We start from the raw sequence: 24,072 nt of genomic DNA, 5'->3' as shown, positions 1-24,072 counted from the left end.
CACACACACACACACACACACACACACACACACACACACACACACACACACACACACACACACACACACACACACACACACACACACACACACAGCTCTGAAGTGACAACGATACTGAAGAGTCTGCTTAGGAGACAAATACGCTCAACTTAAGTTACCTGTGATGAATGTTGAAAACAAAAACTGTAATTTCTATATGCAGGAAATTCTATTTTAATGATGGGCATGGTAAGAATTGACTGCCAAAGTGTGAGTCATAATTCCCATGACACCTTCTAGCAAAATCTTCCTTCATTAATTTATTCCATAGGATATTTTTTAGATTCACTTAAAATAAGGTCTGTGTTTCATGTAGGCTTACACCACCTTGCCAATTTTATAACTGTGTAGATATCCATAGGACAAGGTAACTCTGATCAATATTGGTTAAACATAAGTGAAGATCATTTTAGAGTCGATTTATGAAAATATGTTGACAAACGTTACCTTATCCTAGTGAGATTTACACGGGTATCAAAACGCTGAGGCAGTTTAAGCCTGCACGAAACACAGACCTTATTTGAAGTAGATCAAGACATTCTCTATGGAAGACATGAACGGTAAAATAACGAAGGAACCCCTTTCAAGTTCAGCTGCAAGTTATTACAGGAATTATGACTCGTCGACTATTTCTCTCTAAACCATATACCTTTGACTATTACGAGCCTGCTGCTGCCTACCACCGCTCAGTCAGACTGCTCTATCAAATATCAAATCATAGACTTAACTATTATATAATAAACACACAGAAATACGAGCCTTAGGTCATTAATATGGTCAAGTCCGGAAACTATCATCTCAAAAAATAAAACGTTTATTCTTTCAGTGAAATACTGAACGATACCGTATTTTATCTAACAGGTGGCATCCATAAGTCTAACTATTCCTGTTACATTGCACAACCTTCAATGTTATGTCATAATTACGTAAAATTCTGGCAAATTAGTTCGCAACGAGCCAGGCAGCCCAAACTGTTGCATATACCCTGACTCTGCGTGCAATGAACGCAAGAGAAGTGACATAATTTCACCTGGTTAATATTGCCTGCTAACCTGGATTTCTTTTAGCTAAATATGTAGGTTTAAAAATATATGATTGATTTTAAGAAAGGCATTGATGTTTATGGTTAGGTACATTCGTGCAACGATTGTGCTTTTTTCGCAAATGCGCTTTTGTTAAATCATCCCCCGTTTGGCGAAGTTGGCTGTCGTTGTTAGGAAGAAATAGTCTTCACACAGTTCGCAACGAGCCAGGCGGCCCAAACTGCTGCATGTACCCTGACTCTGTTGCAAGAGAAGTGACACAATTTCCCTAGTTAAAATAAATTAATGTGAGCAGGCAATATTAACTAAATATGCAGGTTTAAAAATATATACTTGTGTATTGATTTTAAGAAAGGCATTGAAGTTTATCGTTAGGTACACGTTGGAGCAACGACAGTCCTTTTTTGCGAATGCGCACTGCATCGATTATATGCAACGCAGGACACGCTAGATAAACTAGTAATATCATTAACCATGTGTAGTTAACTAGTGATTATGATTGATTGATTGTTTTTTATAAGATAAGTTTAATGCTAGCTAGCAACTTACCTTGGCTTCTTACTGCATTCGTGTAAGAGGCAGGCTCTTCGTGGAGTGCAATGTAAGGCAGGTGGTTAGAGCGTTGGACTAGTTAACCGCAAGATTGAATCCCCGTGCTGACAAGGTAAAAATCTGTCGTTCTGAACAAGGCAGTTAACCCACCATTCCTAGGCCGCCATTGAAAATAAATTGGTGTCCAAAAATACAGATTTCCGATTGTTATGAAAACTTGAAATCGGCCCTAATTAGTCGGCCATCCCGATTAATCGGTCAAACTCTAATTTCAATACACAATGCCTGTAAGGTGAACAAGTTGCATACACAGCTTGAGCAAGACATTCATCAGCATTTCTTTGACTACGTTCCTCCATTGAGTCAAAAAAACTCCTGATTCCAGGAGGACCATGAGCTGTTGCTATCGATAAGGTGTCTGATTCATCATTTTCACCTCGAATAGAAGTTGAGGGACTTTTGTCAGAGGTTGCTTGTTGTGAGTGCTGAGGGAACTTTATGCACTTGGCTAGATGATTCTGCATCTTTGTTGCATTCTTTACATATGATTTGGCACAGTATTTGCAAATGTACACAACTTTTCCTTCTACATTAGCTGCAGTGAAATGTCTCCACACATCAGATAGTGCTCGTAGCATTTTCCTGTAAAGAAAAAATATATACAATTCCATGTACAGATAAATAGTTAAGCAGTTAGATTAAACAACTCCTTTGTAAGATAAATGTTTTAAATGAAACATGTATGGAAAGAGGCGAATTAACACTCCTCAGTTAGCAGGCTCAAGCAACCCACATGGTAGCAAAAACTAACTAGCAGAAATTGCTAACAAGTTAGAAATTATTAAAACACACTTTGCTGTAGGCTACTATTTACTAGTTAACAAAAAATAATGTATGTCATATAAAATATATTCACCCCACCCAGTATTGTAATTGAAACATACCAGAGAGCATGTAGTCTTTGGATCAGACAGTGTAGTAGTGTGGCCTCAATAGCATCTCATTAGTGTGCAAGATCTTGAGAATTAGCTGTACATGTGATGGAAGAGTGCACTGCACATGTGATGGAAGAATGCACTGGGCATGCAGAGGGTTGCAATTCCATTGAATTGGGGAAAATGTAACCAAAATATGCCACAAGACCTAGAATTGCCCTATGTGTATCCCTATCTGTTATAAGCTAACCTTTTTGATGAATTTAAGCAAAATTCCCCAAATTCCAGGGCTTAACTTCCCATGGAAAATTTCTGGAAAAGTTCATGAAATTTACCAACCCTTTGCAACCCTAGCCCCCACACATTGACTCTGTACCGGTCCCCCCTGTATATAGTCTCGCTATTGTTATTTTATGGTTGCTCTTCGACATGGCCGATTAATTAGGGCCGATTTCAAGTTTTCATAACAAATCTGTAATCGACATTTTTGGATTCGGATTATGGCCGATTACATTGCATTCCACAAGGAAACTGCTTGGCAGGCTGACCACCTGTTACGCGAGTGCAGCAAGGAGCCAAGGTAAGTTGCTAGCTAGCATCAAACTCTTCACATAATCACTAGTTAACTACACATGGTTGATGATATTACTAGGTTAACTAGCTTGTCCTGCGTTGCATATAATCAATGTGGTGCCTGTTAATTTATCATCGAATCACAGCCTACTTCGCCAAACGGGGGATGATTTAACAAAAGCACAATCGTTGCACGAATGTACCTAACCATAAACATCAATGCCTTTCTTAAAATCAATACACAGAAGTATATATTTTTTTAAACCTGCATATTTAGTTAAAAGAAATTCATGTTAGCAGAAAATATCAACTAGGGAAATTGTGTCACTTCTCTTGCGTTCATTGCACACAGGGGTATATGCAACAGTTTGGGCCGCCTGGCTCGTTGCGAACTAATTTGCCAGAATTTTACGTAATTATGATATAACATTGACGGTTGTGCAATGTAACAGCAATATTTAGACGTAGGGTTGCCACCCGTTTGATAAAATATGGAACGGTTCCGTATTTCACTGAAATAATAAACATTTTGTTTTTGAGATGATAGTTTCCGGATTTGACCATATTAATGACCAAAGGCTCGTATTTCTGTGTTTATTATTATATAATTAAGTCTATGATTTGATATTTGATAGAGCAGTCTGACTGAGCGGTGGTAGGCAGCAGCAGGCTCGTAAGCATTCATTCAAACTTTACTGCGTTTGCCCGCAGCTCTTAGCAATGCTTGATCACAGCGCTGTTTATAGGCTGGCAATACTAAAGTGCCTATTAGAACATCCAATAGTCAAAGGTATATTAATACAAATACAATATAATACAAATACAAATGATATAGAGAGAAATAGTCAACACGTCATAATTCCTATAACCTAAAACTTCTTAACTGGGAAAATTGAAGAACTGGGAATTTTTAACCACCAGCTTTCATATGTTCTGAGCAAGGAACTCAAACGTTATATTTTTTTACATGGCATATATTGCACCTTTACTTTCTTCTTGTCACGATCGTGTGGGGGATTGACGGACCAAAATGCAGCAGTTGGAAAATAAGCCATCTTCTTTATTAACACCACGAAGATGAACACGACACAAAACTCTATACAAACTAACAAAACAACAAAACGACCGTGAAGCTACAAACGTTGTGCACATACATACAGGCTACAAACGTTCTGACATAGACAATTACTCACAAATACATGATGCCCATGGCTACCTAAAATATGGCTCCCAATCAGAGACAAATGAACAACATCTGTCTCTGATTGAGAACCAATCAGGCAACCATAGACATACCTAGACACAACACTCAACCATAGACTATACTAAACACCTACACTGAACACAACCCCATCTACTCTATGAAACCCACTCAATCACCCAAACCACACTATACCCATACAAAAAACACATACTAACCCATGTCACACCCTGACCCAACTAAAATACTAATGAAAACAAAGATAACTAAGGCCAGGGTGTGACATAACCCCCCCCTTAAGGTGCGAACTCCGGACGCACCAGCATAAAGTCTATGGGAGGGTCTGGGTGGGCGTCTGTCCATGGTGGCGGCTCTGGTACTGGTCGTGGTCCCCACCCCACCATAGTCACTACCCGCTTTTGTAGCCTCCTCCAAATGTCCACCCTCCAACTTAACCCCACCGGACAAAGGGGCAGCACCGGACAAAGGGGCAGCACCGGACAAAGGGGCAGCACCGGACAAAGGGGCAGCACCGGACAAAGGGGCAGCACCGGACAAAGGGGCAGCACCGGACAAAGGGGCAGTACCAGGGTAAGGGGCAGTACCAGGGTAAGGGGCAGTACCAGGGTAAGGGGCAGTACCAGGGTCAGGGGCAGTACCAGGGTAAGGGGCAGCTCCGGACTGAGGAATGGCAGCTCCGGACTGAGAAATGGCAGCTCCGGACTGAGGGACTGCAGCTCCGGACTGAGGGACGGCCCATGACTGGCTGACAGATCTGGCTGCTCATGGCTAACTGACGGATCTGGCTGCTCATGGCTGGCTGATGGATCTGGCTGCTCATGGCTGGCTGACAGATCTGGCTGCTCATGGCTGGCTGACGGATCTGGCTGCTCATGGCTGGCTGACGGATCTGGCTGCTCATGGCTGGCTGACGGATCTGGCTGCTCATGGCTAGCTGACGGATCTGGCTGCTCATGGCTAGCTGACGGATCTGGCTGCTCATGGCTAGCTGACGGATCTGGCTGCTCATGGCTAGCTGACGGATCTGGCTGCTCATGGCTAGCTGACGGATCTGGCTGCTCAAGGCTAGCTGACGGATCTGGCTGCTCATGGCTAGCTGACGGATCTGGCTGCTCATGGCTAGCTGACGGATCTGGCTGCTCATGGCTAGCTGACGGATCTGGCTGCTCATGGCTGGCTGACGGATCTGGCTGCTCATGGCTGGCTGACTGATCTGGCTGCTCATGGCTGGCTGACTGATCTGGCTGCTCCTGTCTGATTGGCGGCTCTGGCAGATCCTGTCTGGTTGGCGGCTCTGGCAGATCCTGTCTGGTTGGCGGCTCTGGCAGATCCTGTCTGGTTGACGGCTCTGGCAGATCCTGTCTGGTTGGCGGCTCTGGCAGATCCTGTCTGGTTGGCGGCTCTGGCAGATCCTGTCTGACGGACGGCTCTAGCGGCTCCTGTCTGGCTGGCGGCTCTAGCGGCTCCTGTCTGGCGGACGGCTCAGTAGGCTCATGGCAGACGGGCGGCTTTGCAGGCTCATGGCAGACGGGCGGCTTTGCAGGCTCATTGCAGACGGATGGCTCAGATGGCGCTGGGGAGACGGATGGCTCAGATGGCGCTGGGGAGACGGATGGCTCAGATGGCGCTGGGGAGACGGATGGCTCAGATGGCGCTGGGGAGACGGATGGCTCAGATGGCGCTGGGGAGACGGATGGCTCAGATGGCGCTTGGCAGACGGGCAGTTCAGTCATCGCTGTGCAGACGGCAGACTCCTGCCGACTGAGGCGCACAGTAGGCCTGGTGCGTAGTGCCGGGACTGGTGGCACCGGGCTGGGGACACGCATCTCAGGGCTAGTGCGGGGAGAAGGAACAGGGCATACTGGACCCTGGGAGCGCACATTAGGCCTAGTGCGTGGTGCCGGAACTGGTGGTACCGGGCTGGGGACACGCATCTCAGGGCTAGTGCGGGGAGCAGCAACAGGACACACAGGACTCTGGGTACACACAGGAGGCTTGGTGCGTGATTTAGGCACTGGTGGTAAAGGGCTGGAGACACGCACCATAGGGCTAGTGCGTGAAGGAGGCACTGGTTGTACTGGGCTGGGGACCGTCACAGGAGAGTTAGTACAGGGGGCTAATATAGGAGGTGCAGGACTAGGGAGACGTACAGGAGGCCTGGTTCGTGGAACTGTCATTCCCAGATGGTTAGCACGCACATCAGGACGAGCATGGAGAGATGACTCAGGTAACCTCACATCCCGCACACGCTCTGTCGGGTGGATCTTGTGCCTCACGCACCAACACAGCAGCTCCCTCATCTCACTCTCTTCCAACCTCCCCAATAAATCCTTAACAGTCTCTGCGTCGCTCACTTCTAAATCCGCCCTCACCGGCTCCTTACGGTAAGCAGGAGGAGTTGGCTCACGTCTCCCGACTGACCCAACTAAACTACCCGAGAGCCCTCCCCCAAGAAATTTTTGGGTTTGACTTACGGGGTTCCAGCCTTGTTTCCGTGCTGCCTCCTCATATCGCCGCCTCTCTGCTTTCGCTGCCTCCAGCTCAGCTTTGGGACGGCGATATTCTCCCGGCTGTGCCCATGGATCTTCTCCGTCCAATATTTCCTCCCAACTCCAATAATCCTGTGTAGCAGGCCACTGCTCCAATTCCCGCTGCTTGATCCTTAGGTGGGTAATTCTGTCACGATCGTGTGGGGGATTGACGGACCAAAATGCAGCAGTTGGAAAATAAGCCATCTTCTTTATTAACACCACGAAGATGAACACGACACAAAACTCTATACAAACTAACAAAACAACAAAACGACCGTGAAGCTACAAACGTTGTGCACATACATACAGGCTACAAACGTTCTGACATAGACAATTACTCACAAATACATGATGCCCATGGCTACCTAAAATATGGCTCCCAATCAGAGACAAATGAACAACATCTGTCTCTGATTGAGAACCAATCAGGCAACCATAGACATACCTAGACACAACACTCAACCATAGACTATACTAAACACCTACACTGAACACAACCCCATCTACTCTATGAAACCCACTCAATCACCCAAACCACACTATACCCATACAAAAAACACATACTAACCCATGTCACACCCTGACCTAACTAAAATACTAATGAAAACAAAGATAACTAAGGCCAGGGTGTGACACTTCTCCAACACTGTGTTTTTGCATTATGTAAAGCAAATTGAGCATATTTCATTATTTATTTGAGACTAAATAGATTTTATTTAAGTTGAAGTCAGAAGTTTACATACACTTAGGTTCGAGTCATTAAAACTTGTTTTTCCACCACTCCACAAAAGTCTTGTTAACAAACTATAGTTTTGGCAAGTCGGTTAGGACATCTACTTTGTGCATGACAAGTAATTTGTCCAACAATTGTTTACAGACAGATTATTTAACTTATAATGCACTGTATCAAAATTCCAGTGAGTCAGAAGTTTACATACACTAAGTTGACTGTGACTTTAAACAGCTTGAAAAATTCCAGAAAACGATTTCATGGCTTTAGAAGCTTCTGATAGGCTAATTGACATAATTTGAGTCAATTGGAGGTGTACCTGTTGATATATTTCAAGGCCTACCTTCAAACTCAGTGTCTGTTTGCTTGACATCATGGGAAAATCAAAAGAAATCAGCCAAGACCTCTGAAAAAAAATTGTAGACCTTCACAAGTCTGGTTCATCCTTGGGAGCAATTTCCAAACGCCTGAAGGTACCACGTTCATCTGTACAAACAATAGTACGCAAGTATAAACACCATGGGACCACGCAGCCGTCATACCGCTCAGGAAGGAGACGCGTTCTGTCTCCTAGAGATGAACGCACTTTGGTGCGAAAAGTGCAAATCAATCCCTGAAAAACAGCAAAGGACCTTGTAAAGATGCTGGAGGAAACAGGTACAAAAGTATATGTCCCCAGTAAAACGAGTCCTATATCGACATAACCTGAAAGGCCGCTCAACAAGGAAAAAGCCACTGCTCCAAAACCGCCATTAAAAAAGCCAGACTACGGTTTGCAACTGCACATGGGGACAAAGATCGTACTTTTTGGAGAAATGTCCTCCGGTCTGATGAAACAAAAATTAATCTGTTTGGCCATAATACCCATCGTTATGTTTGGAGGAAAAGGGGGGACGCTTGCAAGCCGAAGAACACCATCCCAACCGTGAAGCACGTGGCAGCATCATGTTTTGGGGGTGCTTTGCTGCAGGAGGGACTGGTGCACTTCACAAAATAGATGTCATCATGAGGGAGGAAATTATGTGGATATATTGAAGCAACAGCTCAAGACATCAGTCAGGAAGTTAAAGCTTGGTCGCAAATGAGTCTTCCAAATGGACAATGACCCCAAGCATACTTCCAAAGTTGTGGCAAAATGGCTTAAGGACAACAAAGTCAAGGTATTGGAGTGGCCATCACAAAGCCCTGACCTTAATCCTATAGAGAATTTGTGGGCAGAACTGAAAAAGCATGTGCGAGCAAGGAGGCCTACAAACCTGACTCAGTTACACCAGCTCTGTCAGGAGGAATGGGCCAAAATTCCCCCAACTTATTGTGGGAAGCTTGTGGAAGGCAACCCGAAATGTTTGACCCAAGTTAAACAATTTAAAGGTAATGCTACCAAATACTAATTGAGTGTATGTAAACTTCTGATCCACTGGGAATGTGATGAAATAATTAATTCTCTCTACTATTATTCTGACATTTCACATTCTTAAAATAAAGTGATGATCCTAACTGACCTAAAACAGGGAATTTTTACTTGGATTAAATGTCAGGAATTGTGAAAAACTGAGTTTAAATGTATTTGGCTAAGGTGTATGTAAACTTTTGACTTCAACTGTATATATTATATTAAGTTCAAATAAAAGTGCTCATTGTTCATTCAGTATTGTTGTAATTGTCATTATTACAAATAAATATATAATATTAAAATATATTTTTTAATCAGTGAATTGAAAATAATCGGTATCTGCGTTAAAATTCAATTTTAAAATTGGCCGATTAATCGGTATCGGCTTTTTTTGGTCCTCCAATAATCGGTATCGATGTTGAAAAATCATAACCGGTCTACCTCTAATCAGTACCCGACCTCACTAATGATCTTTGCTGAATGGAAGCAAGTCCCCGCAGGAATGTTTCAACATCTAGTGGAAAGCCCTCCCAAAAGAGTGGAGGCTGTTATTTATTTAACCCTTATTTTACCAGGTAAGTTTACTGAGAACACATTCTCATTTACAGCAACAACCTGGGGAATAATTACAGGGGAGAGGAGGGGGGATGAATGAGCCAATTGTAAACTGAGGATGATTAGGTGGCCATGATGGTATGAAGGCCAGATTGGGAATTTAGCCAGGACACCGGGGTTAACACCCCTACTCTTACGATAATTGCCATGGGATCTTTAGTGACCACAGAGAGTCAGGACACCCGTTTAACGTCCCATCTGAAAGACAGCACCCAACAGAGGGCAATGCCTAAGGCAGTGGAAAGGGTGACTCCTACTGGCCACTTCCAGCAGCATCTGCTCTCCCATCCAGGGACAGACCAGGACCAACCTTTCTTAGCTTCAGAAGCAAGCCAGCAGTGGGATACATTACACATTAAAGCGCCAATCAGTAGTCCCCTCCCGTTTCTGTCAAAAGCTGAGGGATGCGGTTGGAAAAATGTAACCGCTCTCAAATTTATAGGTATAGCTATGGATGCAAGGACTGACCATCCACTTGGGGTCCAGAGAGGTGCAGCGGTGGCCTAAGGCACTGCATCTCAGTGCAAGATGCGTCACTACAGTCTCTGGTTTGAATCCAGGCTGTATCACATCCGGCCATGATTGGGAGTCTCATAGGGTAGTGCACAATTGGCCCAGCATTGTCTGGGTTTGGCTGGGGTAGGTGTCACTGTAAATGTCATCAAAATTCTAGTTTTAACCATGTTTTGAGGCTATATAGTGTTTGTTTACAAATATTGGACAATTGTATATTTTGGGTTCTGATGGGGTTAGACAGTTGAACTAAGCTCATGAGGCAATTCTAAGTTATATTATTCAAGAATCAATGGGTACATATTAATTTATGAGAACAAAAATGTATGTAGAAACTGCAGATTGCCCCTTTAAAGGGAAAATCTGCAGTTACTTCATACATTTCTGGACTTATTTTTAATGGTATGCGCCCATTGATTCTTGGGAAACTCCGGTATCATCTATCTCCAGCGGATATTTTATAGCTAAACGGTTCACTCAATATGGGTGAAAATACAAATTAAAGCTGACAGCTTGCACTTTAATTAACCTCCAGCCTTCATTGAAGGGAAGAGAGGCTATTATGCTTGGTTTTTAATCAATTTAAACCAAATGAAAAAGAAAAATGTTTATTAATATAAGAGTTACCGGCATAAAAAACACGTATCTTCTCTTGTTCCATGAGTATAAACGCAATCTGCGTCACGGCTGGATAAATTGCACTTCCGCTCACAAAATCCATGCCCTTACCAAGCGAGTTACAACTAAGACCTGCTTTTCATTGGTCTTAAATGTCTGGATATGCGCTGCATGAGTGTCACTTTTGCACATGTTTTCAAGGACACACCTTAAATATTGCCACTCCTCCCACCTCAGAGCTAGTGAGCTGAGATTAGTCAGGTTAATTGCTGAACCTTGCGCATGTGGTGGAAAATGCCAGTGTCAGTTTTTACATACTGAAATTGCAAACTAATCTGTGCTTGCCCTGCCATAACGCCAGCCGGAAATAGAGCCCCACATCTCCTATGATCAGTATCTTTCAAGCTGTGAGCAGACTTGTTTAGAAAGAACAGCGTGTTAGCAACAATAGAGTAGAAAATAATATAATTACTTTATTCCATCTACATCACCTCAGGAAGGTAAATATTAAACTGTCCTTGTTCTAGTCTAGGTTGTTCTTGCCTAGGTATTGTCTCTCTAAAAACAGGTATTTACACAATCCTATTTCAAATGACAAGTTAACAAAGGGTTAATGAGTGGTTAATTGTCCTCTTACCCAGTGGTGAAGTGGTGCCAAATAATTCCCAAACAGGAAGAAAAGGTGCCCCGTGTAATTGTTTTAATGTGAAACAGTGACATATACTCTAAATGACCTAAAATAATAGAATCCATACTAGTCTTTCTCAGTCAGGACAAAACATAAAGATGGAAAGAGGCATCATCACTGTATCCGTGCCACTGAGCCTATCTCCATTTTGAAGTAGCCAATTTTATTCCTCACGATTGGCTGATCCCTCCTGATGACCCGGTTGCACACAGTTTTTTCCCCACAAATTGCATTTGGGATCATTTGCGCATAGGCCTACCACTGTGAGCACATTGCGAAAATGTGAAGAAATAATAGTTTATCAACATTGTAAGATAAACATTCTAGATCTGTACCATCAGCCTTATTGACACAGTGTATACCTCCACTACACTACTTTGATATGCATCGTGGGGATTAAGAAGTGAGTATACTCATTGCCCACTGGCGTTCTGCCCACCTCCAGAACACCACTGCTCTTACTCCAGGTCACTTCACATGATAGCTAAAGTATGGTGCCCTGTGTACATCTTCACATTTTTTTTATTTAACTAGGCAAGTCAGTTAAGAACAAATTCTTATTTACAATGACGGCCTACCCCGGCCAAATCCTAACCCGGACGGCGGTGAGCCAATTGTGCGCCGCCGTATGGGCCTCCCAATCACGGCTGGTTGTGATACAGCCTGGAATCGAACCAGGGTCTGTAGTGATGCCTCTAGCACTGAGATGCAATGCTTTAGATCGCTGCGCCACTCGGGAGCCCTCTCTAGCCACACTGCTCCGATTTCTCCACATTGTGGACACTCCTATGTCTGATAAGGCTACTCCGGAAGGAGAATCTCTTGTAACATAGTTTGCACTTAAAGGGCCTCTCCTTGGTGTGAACGGTCTGGTGCTCCTTTACATAGTTTGCCTCAGCGAAGCGCTTCCCACATGTGGAGCAGGAGTAAAGCTTGTCGGCGTCCGTCCTAACGCTCAGCCTCCCACGTTGTGACCCAATGACACCAGAGGAGGTAGAAGCAGGTGCGACCCCCCTCAGATGGTTAGTCTTTGAGCTCCCTCCTTGACCTCTATTGACCTCTCCTTGACCTCTGTTGTTGGGATTGTGTGCTGTGTTATAGGCTAGATACCTCTTGTGGTGAACACCCATCCTGACCTTGTCTGTATTAGTGGAGTAACCATGAGGTAACTGAGGAAGGCTAGACCCAGGTCCAGGCTTTCTATGAACCCAGTCACCAGGCATTAGAGGAGACTCTGAAGGAGAAGACAGATTTCCTGATAGACGACCACCAGGGGGATCTCCCACCACTCTCTGTGAAGGCTGAAGCCCAGGGTGACCTGCTCTGTTCATCATGGATACTGTGGTGTTTGTATCATAGGAACAGGAGGCTCTGTCTCTCTGATGACCACCAGGACTGAGGTTGTTCAGTCCCCCTGTCCACTGGTTGTGTTTTGTGTGGTGGAGTCTCTGTCCCTCGTGGTTCGGTCCTTGTTCCGACTCTGGAAGGAAGAGTGATGGCCCCTGATCTACGGTTCTGATCCGGGGCCATGGTTTGTGACCAGCCACCTCAGAGGTCCAGTATTTCCAGCCAGCAACACCGGATATCAGCAGGTCCTCATGGACTGCAGACTTTAAACACAAATTGAACAGAAAAGTATAACGTTTTACATAAGAAACTTTGCTGTACACACAAAAATATGACATGATAAAATGTTTACCACAGTCAAGCCCATATCAAACACTGCGATTCAAGTACCTAACAATATGGAGCCATTGGAGTTTATTATAAATACATAAATATAAATAATGTCCATATGTGTTGATAAAGAAAATGTATAATGTTTTGTTCCACTGAGATAAGGGAAACTCAGTCGCTGCAATTATATAAAAAATAGTCTGTCAATTTTATAATTCAGTTCAACAAAATGGTCATACAGTTAAATCTGGAACCTTCACTTTGATAGAATATATTTTTTAAATATTTTTAAGGAAAAATGTAATAAGACACTTGGTATTTCACTATAAACCACAGTATCAAACCAGACAAGGTTCTCACTTTTCATCAGTGAAGCATTTTTACAGACACCATCATACCAACCATCCCCATTTCATCTACTCTGCCTCATCATACACATTATTTCCTCACTTCCCTACTACATCCAAAACCAACAGAATTAATTACAAACTAACTAATACTATATTACATGTCACTATACATGGGCCGTGTGCATTTTCTGTTGGTGTATCCTGAGGTAGCTCCTCTCTGAGAACCTCATCTCGCAGTGTGTATAGGCGAACAGCTTCTCTCCCAAGTGGCCCTTCAGATGCATCGTCAGATGGTGCTGGTGGGAGAACCTCTTCTCGCACTGGGGGCAGCTGTAGGATTTCTCTTCTGTGTGGACCCTCTGGTGCCTCTTCAGGTTGGATGTGTCTGGTAAACTGGCCAGGCACAGGTGGCACCCGAATAGTTTCTCCCCCTTGTCCATCCTCTGGTGGATCTTCACCTGCTTGGGGAAAGTGAAGGCATTCCCACAGAACAAACACAGGAAGCGCTTCTCTTTGCCACTATATCTGCTGATAGTACTACTACTGCAATTTATCAATGGGCTTGTCTGAGGTCTGGTTTAACATTAGGAGAGTGTGAGGAGGATGAAGGCCAGGGAGAGTCTGTGTTGTTGCAGGGTCCATGTTCCAGTTGATAGATCCTAGGGAAGGCAGGCTGAAGGCAGCACATGTTAGGGGGTTAACCTGAGGCGCCATCAGTCTCTCTGAATCACAACTATAGGAGCAGGACGGAGCATCTCTAGCAGAGTCTGTGTCTGTTCTCTTCCACTGCATACGGACACCTCCCTGTCTCTGCAGACCAAATCTACACCTCGCTCTAGTCTCAGCTAGTCTGTCGTCATGGAGACTAAATTTGATTGTTGTTTTGTGTTCGTCAGTCTGTTTCTGGTTGTGTTTAACAGCGTTGTTCCCCAGCCCAGAGTTGAGAACGCTGTCCCATCCACTGACCTCCACTATGTCGCCTTTGGTCCTGGCCTGCTCAGTGATGTTGTCCCCTGGGCCCTTGGCTGCACCCGTATGGTAATCCAATATGGCCGCCCAGTCGCCTCTGTTATCCTCCAGCCAACCACCTTCAGGAAGAGTTTAGAAAATAGACTTTACAAACATGGCAGAGAACTCTACATATGGATTTTTTTGTCATCAATAGCCAGGTGCATCACTATTCCCATTGAAGATCTATTACTGTATGTAGGCTATATGTATTTCTCCCGTACATTGCTCCCCCATCTTTAGTCCACTCAGCAGGTCAATGCTCTCTGGTCTGTCTTCTATTGTCTCCTCTTTGACCAGCAGCAGATCAGGCTTCCCTTCCTCCATGTCTACTGACTGTAAGAGATACAGAGTGAGAGGATGTTGGATCAAGAAATCTGATATGAGCACCCTGCTATGGAGCATCTTCTGATTGGACAATGAGTTATTAATCAAGACCTGGCCCTTATCCATACCTCAGTGAGACTATGTGTGATCCTGTGCTGCTCAGCTGGTTCCTCTGTGGGTTCAGGAGGAGGTGTAGTCTGGTTGTCCTCTCTGACCATGGTCCCCTCAGGGTTCCCCAGACCCTCCTCCTCCTCCTTCACCAGCAGCACCTCTGGACCCTCCTCCTCCTGGAAGAGACAGGTGATACAGATTACACAGACATACACTCCCTCAGGTAAGTACACACAGATAATAAACATAATTTCAACATGGAGTGTTTACCCATCCCCACTGTTTGAGTCCTATACTGTAGTTACAGAATGACTTCATTGTTGTTAAACCCATCATGGTGGACATAAATATGATGTTGTGGGTAAATATAAGTCAGCTATGATAAGTCAAAAGTCATCAGACAAACCTGACTAAACTATTTTGACATACAGTTGGTGTTTGTTAGTGTGTGGGTATTTGTAGGTATATTTAGTAAGTGTATATTGGTTATAAAGCACTGTTGGGTGTATGCAGAATAGGGTGAGATCAGATGTGATGTGTACAAAAGAGAGTCTCAATGAAAGTCTTAGAATGAAAAGTCCCATTTTGTGTTTATTAAACATAAACAAGTTTTAACTTACGCCATATGAAAACCACACATACAGAACAAATTCTGCATTCATTTTCTCATTAAAAGTGTCTTGGGAAAAAAAATGTAATTGAATGGAAGCAGTGAAATAGGCATTTGTGAACATCATATACAGTACAAACACAATATGTAACAGACTTGTTAGGCTTATATATGCCTTATATATCACACATTGTCTAGATGCAATATTCTACCCAGGAATATTCAACACTGAAATCTGTTACTCTTGTTAGTCCAAATTAATCTGTGGATGAAAATCAACCTTTGTCTTTCAAGGAAGACTCAGCGTTATGAGGTTTCCACGAGCAGCACTGCAGATATTGCGATGAGTGAGATGCAAGACTTTGTTCTGACCTAGTCACAAAGAGTATCTGCGCATGTGCACAGCTGCGGGACCAAAACCGCAGAGAAGAATAGCCTCTCGCTTCAACGTTCTTAGTTGTTGCTCAAATTAACCCACTACTGCTGTTTTTACTTTGTACTTCTACATCATTTGAGTCTAGAGATTTGCTGAGTCTACCTGCAGCCAGCTCCAGGAAGAGTCTTGGTGGTTCCAAACTTCTTAATTTAAGAATGATGGAGGCCACTGTGTTCTTGGAGACCTTCAATATTGCAGAAATTTTTTGGTACCCTTCTCCAGATCTGTGCCTCGACATAATCCTGTCTTGGAGCTCTACGGACAAATCCTTCGACCTCGTGGCTTGGTTTTTACTCTGACATGCTCTGTCAACTGTGTGACCTTATACAGACAGGTGTGTGCCTTGCCAAATCATGTCCAATCAATTTACTTTACCATAGGTGGACTCCAATCAAGTTGTAGAACTTTCCTCAAGGATGATCAATGGAAACAGGATGCACCTGAGCTCAATTTCTCATAGCAAAGGGTCTGAATACTTATGTAAATAAGGTATTCCTGTTTTCGCATTATGGGGTATTGTATATAGATTGCTGAGGATTTTTTATTTATTTATTCCATTATAGAATAAGGCTGTAATGAAACAAAATGTGGAAAAAGTCAAGGGGTCTGAATACTTTCCAAAGGCACTGTATATGCCTTACATATCACACAATGTTTGGATGTAATATTCTACTCAGGAATGTTCAACACTGAAATCTGTAACTCTCGTTATTCCAAATGCATCTGTGGGCCTTTTCTGCTGACAACAATAAATTAATCTTTGTCTTTAATGCAGGGTTTCATCTAAACATCAGAAGCTATCGAGTGGAATGGTTACTTTCCATGTTATAGGCTGGAATGTTTTTTCTGCTGGTGTATCCTGAGGTAGCTCCTCTCGGAGAACCTCTTCCCGCAGTGCGTACAGGCAAACGGCCTTTCTCCCGTGTGGACCTTCAGGTGCGTCTTCAGCTGGTGCTGGCGAGAAAACCTCTTCTCACACTGGGGGCAGCTGTAGGGTTTCTCCCCTGTGTGGACCCTCTGGTGCCTCTTCAGGCTGCAGGCCTGGGCAAAGCGCATGTGACACTGGGGACAGCTGAATGGTTTCTCCCCTGTGTGGACCCTCCGGTGGATCTCCACCTTCTGGGGACAGCTGAAGCCTTTGTTACAGAACATGCAGAGGAACCGTTTCTCTTTACTATTGCCTAATGTGGCTCCCCCTCCATGAGCCTGGGCTCTAGTCGTGTCGTTTGAGTTCAATACCTGATCGAAAAGGACAAGGCTGTGTGAATCGGAAGGCTCCATCGAAGTGGAGTCTGGGTCGCGATCCTTGAACGTGTGTAAAAGGGAGTGGGTGGCAACGTTTAGATTTGTCTCTAAGCTTCCCCTGTAATCAAATAAATCTCTGCCCTGTGAGTTTCCGTCCCCTAGGTGACTATCTGCATTCCATGTGGGAGGAACGTCGCCCTCCACTTTCACAGTCACTTCATCTACAATCAGACCCTCCCCTTTAGTATCTAGGCACCCTTCAGAGTATACACTACTACTGTACCGGTTCCAGTCCCCTCTAGACAGATCAGTCTGTGTCTCTAAACCTAAGGACATGTTGCCAGGGCCCATCTCTGTAGCGTAAGAACAAGATGGATCATCACCGCCAGTGTCAAACGCGTCACCATCACCATCCCCACAGGAATGAACCGTCCTCTGGTGAAATACCGGTAAATACTCTGAGCTGGGAGCAGGATGACAGCCCAGTCTCCCCAACCCGAGTCTCTCTGGGTTTGATCTGTGGTCAGATCCTGTGTGTACAGTTAAAGTCTTGGTGTCTGTCTCTGACTTGAGGATGGCGTTCGGCGTTCCACTGACCTCCGTGATGAGGCATCGTGTCCTGGACTGCACTGGGGTCGTGGTGGGGTTCTCCGTGGCTACAGGGGGCGCTCCAGACTGGATGTCTCTGTTGTGCCGTGGGTCCTCCACTCCTTCAAACCTCTCCAGCTTGACTCCAGGACCTGCAGCCTCTGCATCTGCAGACTGACACAATAAGAGAGATTATTACCAGTACTTAGTAGAGAAGTCTCACAAGTTCCCCTATGGCAGGTAAATGAGGATGTACTGTACATGTCAGCAAGTGAATAACTGAGGGGAGCCCTACTGAAATAAACAGGCACATTTTATTTACAAAGTAACTCTCATTCTTTATGCAACACTAACCTCAATCACAATAGAGTGCTGGGTTGAGGTTCCACTCCCCTCATCAACAGTGATTGGTTGGTCATCTCTCCATGTATTGTGTCCCGCTGGCTTCACTAAGCTCCTGTGGCCTCCAGTGAGATGTCCTTCACCTGAGAGTGGGAGAAAAGTGGTGGTTAGGTAAGATACTGTAAATGCTCAAAGCTATATTATACAGTCGTGGCCAAAAGTTGAGAATGACACAAATATTAATTTTCACAAAGTTTGCTGCTTCAGTGACTTTAGATATTTTTGTTAGATGTAACTATGGAATACTGAAGTATAATTACAAGCATTTCATAAGTGTCAAAGGCTTTTGACAATTACATGAAGTTGATGCAAATAGTCAATATTTGCAGTGTTGAACCTTCTTTTTCAAGACCTCTGCAATTCGCCCTGGCATGCTGTCAATTAACTTCTGGGCCCATTCTTGCACAATCAATGCTTGGAGTTTGTCAGAATTTGTGGGGTTTTGTTTGTCCACCCGCCTCTTGAAGATTGACCACAAGTTCTCAATGGGATTAAGGTCTGGGGAGTTTCCTGCCCATGGACCCAAAATATCGATGTTTTGTTCCCTGAGCCACTTAGTTATCACTTTTGCCTTATGGAAAGGTTCTCCATCATGCTGGAAAAGGCATTGTTCGTCACCAAACTGTTACTGGATGGTTGGGAGAAGTTGCTCTCGGAGGATGTGTTGGTGCCATTCTTTATTAATGGCTGTGTTCTTAGGCAAAATTGTAAGTGAGCCCACTCCCTTGGCTGAGAAGCAACCCCACACATGAATGGTCTCAGGATGCTTTACTGTTGGCATGACACAGGACTGATGGTAGCACTCACCTTGTCTTCTCCGGACAAGCTATTTTCAGGATGCCTCAAACAATCGGAAAGGGGATTCATCAGAGAAAATGACTTAACCCTAGTCCTCAGCAGTCCAATCCCTGTACCTTTTGCAAAATATCAGTCTGTCCCTGATGTTTTTCCTGGAGAGAAGTGGCTTCTTTGCTGCCCTTCTTGACACCAGGTCATCCTCCAAAAGTCTTCGCCTCACTGTGCGTGCAGATGCACTCACACCTGCCTGCTGCCATTCCTGAGCAAGCTCTGTACTGATGGTGCCCCGATCCCGCAGCTAAATCAACTTTAGGAGACGGTCCTGGCGCTTGCTGGACTTTCTTGGGCGCCCTGTAGCCTTCTTCAAAACAATTGAACCGCTCTCCTTGAAGTTCTTGATGATCCGATAAACGGTTGATTTAGGTGCAATCTTACTGGCAGCAATATCCTTGCCTGTGAAGCCCTTTTTGTGCAAAGCAATGATGACGGCACGTGTTTCCTTGCAGGTAACCATGGCTGACAGAGGAAGAACAATGATTCCAAGCACCACCCTCCTTTTGAAGCTTCCAGTCTGTTATTCGAACTCAATCAGCATGACAGAGTGATCTCCAGCCTTGTCCTCGTCAACACTCACACCTGTGTTAACGAGAGAGTCACTGACATGATGTCAGCTGGTCCTTTTGTGGCAGGGCTGAAATGCAGTGGAAATGTTTTTTGGGGATTCAGTTCATCTGCATGGCAAAGAGGGACTTTGCAATTACAGTGGGGAGAACAAGTATTTGATACACTGCCGATTTTGCAGGTTTTCCTACTTACAAAGCATGTAGAGGTCTGTAATTTTAAGTAATTAATTTGCATTTTATTGCATGACATAAGTATTTGATCACCTACTAACAAGTAACAGTTCTGGCTCTCACAGACCTGTTAGTTTTTCTTTAAGAAGCCCTCCTGTTCTCCACTCATGACCTGTATTAACTGCACCTGTTTGAACTCGTTACCTGTAGAAAAGACACCTGTCCACACACTCAATCAAACAGACTCCAACCTCTCCACAATGGCCAAGACCAGAGAGCTGTGTAAGGACATCAGGGATAGAATTGTAGACCTGCACAAGGCTGGGATGGGCTACTGGACAATAGGCAAGCAGCTTGGTGAGAAGGCAACAACTGTTGGCGCAATTATTAGAAAATGGAAGAAGTTCAAGATGATGGTCAATCACCCTCGGTCTGGGGCTCCATGCAAGATCTCACCTCGTGGGGCATCAATGATCATGAGGAAGGTGAGGGATCAGCCCAGAACTACACGGCAGGACCTGGTCAATGACCTGAAGAGAGCTGGGACCACAGTCTCAAAGAAAACCATTAGTAACACACTACGCCGTCATGGATTAAAATCCTGCTGCGCACGCAAGGTCCCCCTGCTCAAGCCAGCGCATGTCCAGGCCCGTCTGAAGTTTGCCAATGACCATCTGGATGATCCAGAGGAGGAATGGAAGAAGTTAATGTGGTCTAATGAGACAAAAATAGAGTTTGTTGGTCTAAACTCCACTCGCCGTGTTTGGAGGAAGAAGAAGGATGAGTACAACCCCAAGAACACCATCCCAACCGTGAAGCATGGAGGTGGAAACATCATTCTTTGGGGATGCTTTTCTGCAAAGGGGACAGGACGACTGCACCGTATTGAGGGGAGGATGGATGGGGCCATGTATAGCGAGATCTTGGCCAACAACCTCCTTCCCTCAGTAAGAGCATTGAAGATGGGTCGTGGTTGGGTCTTCCAGCATGACAACGACCTGAAACACACAGCCAGGGCAACTAAGGAGTGGCTCCGTAAGAAGTATTTCAAGGTCCTGGAGTGGCCTAGCCAGTCTCCAGACCTGACCCCAATAGAAAATCTTTGGAGGGAGCTGAAAGTCCGTATTGCCCAGCGACAGCCCCAAAACCTGAAGGATCTGGAGAAGGTCTGTATGGAGGAGTGGGCCAAAATCCCTGCTGCAGTGTGTGCAAACCTGGTCAAGAACTACAGGAAACGTATGATCTCTATAATTGCAAACAAAGGTTTCTGTACCAAATATTAAGTTCTGCTTTTCTGATGTATCAAATACTTATTTCATGCAATAAAATGCAAATGATTTACTTAAAAATCATACAATGTGATTTTCTGGATTTTTGTTTTAGATTCCGTCTCTCACAGTTGAAGTGTACCTATGATAAAAAATTACAGACCTCTACATGCTTTGTAAGTAGGAAAACCTGCAAAATCGGCAGTGTATCAAATACTTCTTCTCCCCACTGTAATTGCAATTCATTTGATCACTCTTCATGACATTCTGGAGTATATGCAAATTGCCATCATACAAACTGAGGCAGCAGATTGTGAAAATTAATATTTGTGTCATTCTCAACTTTTGACCACGCCTGTACACTATTGTCACTGTCAACAATTGGCAAGGATGTAAGGTAACATGTCTCATAACTTATTGATATACTATTTATTTGACAATATACTGTATTATGTTCCATGCATCACATTGTTTTCATTGAGTAAATAAGAAATGCAGTAAAACAAGAATCTGGTTATAATATGATTGTGTCTTTGCACGTTATAGCTAAATAATTTGGGGAATTATTGCATACTATCTCCAAAAAATCCTAGACCCAATTATGGGTGCAGAGGGGAAAGGGGGACGGGCCGCAAAGTCTCGGCCTGCTGCTAAACGTACTGTACCTCTTGCCATTGCTCTGTATCTGACACTACTGGGACGACTGGTGAGGACGCGCTCTCGCATTGTCCTCTCTGCGCGCTCCCGTGCCACCTTCAGTTCCAGTAGTTTCCTACGCAATGCCCTATTTTCTTTCTGGCTTTGAGTTATTTCCAAACGAAACACTGCATAGTCGTCGTCCACGAGTTTACATATTTCTTCCACGGCTGCATTCGCTAGCACCTCCATGATGGAGGCTATTTGAGTGTGAAAAACCATACAGCTAGCCATTGTTAGCTAACGTTAGCAGCTAACTAGCGTTACCTACATAACATGTATCAACCTGTCTCCAACGCGAATTAAACACTACATGGGGTAAGTATGTGACGCTGTGCAGTTAAATTAGTCATATTTTGAGTTCCAGGGTGTTAATAAAGGTTTCAGTAACAACAATAAAAACGCAAACTTGGAAATTCTTCTTGGTCACGTCTTTGTGTGATTTTCCGGCAGACTAGACGCTGTGTTGCGTATTGTTGCCTGTCACAGGTCGGAGTGTGAATTACACTTTTGTAACAAAAAGAGGAGTTAAAAAGGGAAGTGAAAAAGTAAATCGCACCACCATCTAACCCTACACATATACACCACTATACCTCAAAAACCAACCACCCCTATCCCACTACTATCACCACTACTTTAGCCCTACCAGATCCTACTCCAGGAGAACAGTTCTCTTGAACCCCCCTGTTGATCTTCTGCACTAAACTCTTACACCCAACAATGTCTCTGCTGCTGTCACTACCACATCTATTTCCTGGGATTTATGCTCCATCAGTGCAGTACATTTAATAACCATAGCAATAAACTCAAATCCTACCTTACTAAAAATCATCCTCTCTGGATCTCTCTCTTCAGACCTACTCACTAGGGGGCTCCCAGTCAAATCACTCACCCCTATCCTCTCTTTACTGCCTCAGCATAGGAAACTTTCTGCCCCACTCAAACTGTGGTAATCGCAACCTGTCTCTCTCACAGGGCACTTCGGATCCCCAGCTGCATGAGCGCCCCCCCCATCACTAAAGCTCTGTTGATGGCCCTAACAGGATAGCAAATGTAACGTTATGACTACTGTTCCCTGAAGGAGGGGAACAAGGTATAACGTAGTATGATTGAAGGATCTAAAATTCCAATAAAGGCCAAAGAAATCCACTCCTCGCTGCCAGTCCCGCCTTCCACATTTGATAAGCGTAAGGCTCGGATTCATTCCTTCAATTTAATACCGCTCTTCACCAAGCCCAGTAACGGACGGTGCGAGGCCAAACGGGTGTCGTACCTCGTTTCCCTCCTTCAGGGAACAGTAGTTATAGCCACAAAGTTACTGTTTGAATGTTAAATGACGAGACAGAGGCATTGATGCGAGTAACCAGTCTTGTTCAGTACATTACAATACATCCGGTTATCTCAAGCACACCGGTAAAACACTGGAGTTGCAGTAATTAACATTTACCAACAGATGGCATCACTGTGCCATCTTACACCCATAACAGTTACCTTCCCTTTCAGTCAGTCAACTTTCAGTCCCCTGTCCACACAGTAAGCATGCTTTGGGCTAAACATGGAGCAGTGACATCCAAGCGATAAAACCTCTCAAAAAGTGTGTGTTGATGCCCAACTCGCCACAGCACAAATATCTCCTACAGTCAACCCTTTAAACAACGCCCAAGACGCTGCCAGGTGGAGTTGGCGCGTACAACACTACAGTAGGTAACCCTTAATGCTATATGCCAGGGAGATAGCCTCCACAATCCAGTGGGAGAGACTCTGCTTAGAGAGCGAGCTAGGTACCTCTTGTGATGAACGCCCATCCTGCCCCTGTCTATTGGTGGGGTAACCATGAGGTAACTGTAGACCCAGGCTGAAGCCCAGGGTGACCTGATTTTTTCATCATGGACACTGTGGTGTTTGTATCATAGGAACAGGAGGGTCTGTCTCTATCATCCCCAGGTACTGCTTCATCCCTGCACTGAGACTGTGAAGAGAAGGGTCTGGGCTGCAGACTTGATCCCTGACTGGAGCCTCTGTCTCTCTGATGACCACCAGGACTGAGGTTGTTCAGTCCACCTGTCCACTGGTTGTGTTCTGTGTGGTGGTAGAGTCTCTGTCCCTTGTGGTTCGGTCCTGGTTCCAACTCGGGAAGGAAGAGCGACGGCTCCTGATCCCGGGTTCTGTCCGGGGCCAGGGTTTGTGACCGGCCGCTTCAGAGGACCACTTTCTCCTGCAAGCAACACTGGATATCAGCAGGTCCTCTTGAACTGCAGACTACAAACACAAATTGAACAGAAAAGCATAAAGGTTTATATAAGAAACTCT

General features: G+C 44.6%; 1 protein-coding gene across 1 annotated transcript; it reads right to left on the bottom strand.

The window, feature by feature from the left end:
- Nucleotides 1-11,158: 11,158 nt before the first annotated feature.
- LOC129841180 (uncharacterized) lies at nt 11,159-22,245 on the bottom strand. Its single transcript, XM_055909329.1, has 7 exons — nt 21,732-22,245; nt 18,159-18,289; nt 17,814-17,978; nt 14,943-15,101; nt 14,712-14,823; nt 14,446-14,567; nt 11,159-13,062 (listed from the first exon to the last, which is right to left on the bottom strand). Exons 1-7 carry the CDS (start codon nt 21,994-21,996, stop codon nt 12,199-12,201), a joined length of 1,818 nt encoding a protein of 605 aa, XP_055765304.1. The 5' UTR covers nt 21,997-22,245; the 3' UTR covers nt 11,159-12,198.
- Between the last annotated feature and the right edge of the window lie 1,827 nt (nt 22,246-24,072).

This window comes from Salvelinus fontinalis, chromosome 42 (genome assembly GCF_029448725.1).
Source record: "Salvelinus fontinalis isolate EN_2023a chromosome 42, ASM2944872v1, whole genome shotgun sequence".
Taxonomy (NCBI): Eukaryota; Metazoa; Chordata; class Actinopteri; order Salmoniformes; family Salmonidae; genus Salvelinus; species Salvelinus fontinalis.
Note: the sequence above shows the minus strand (reverse complement) of the source record. Positions and strands in the feature narration are given on the sequence as shown.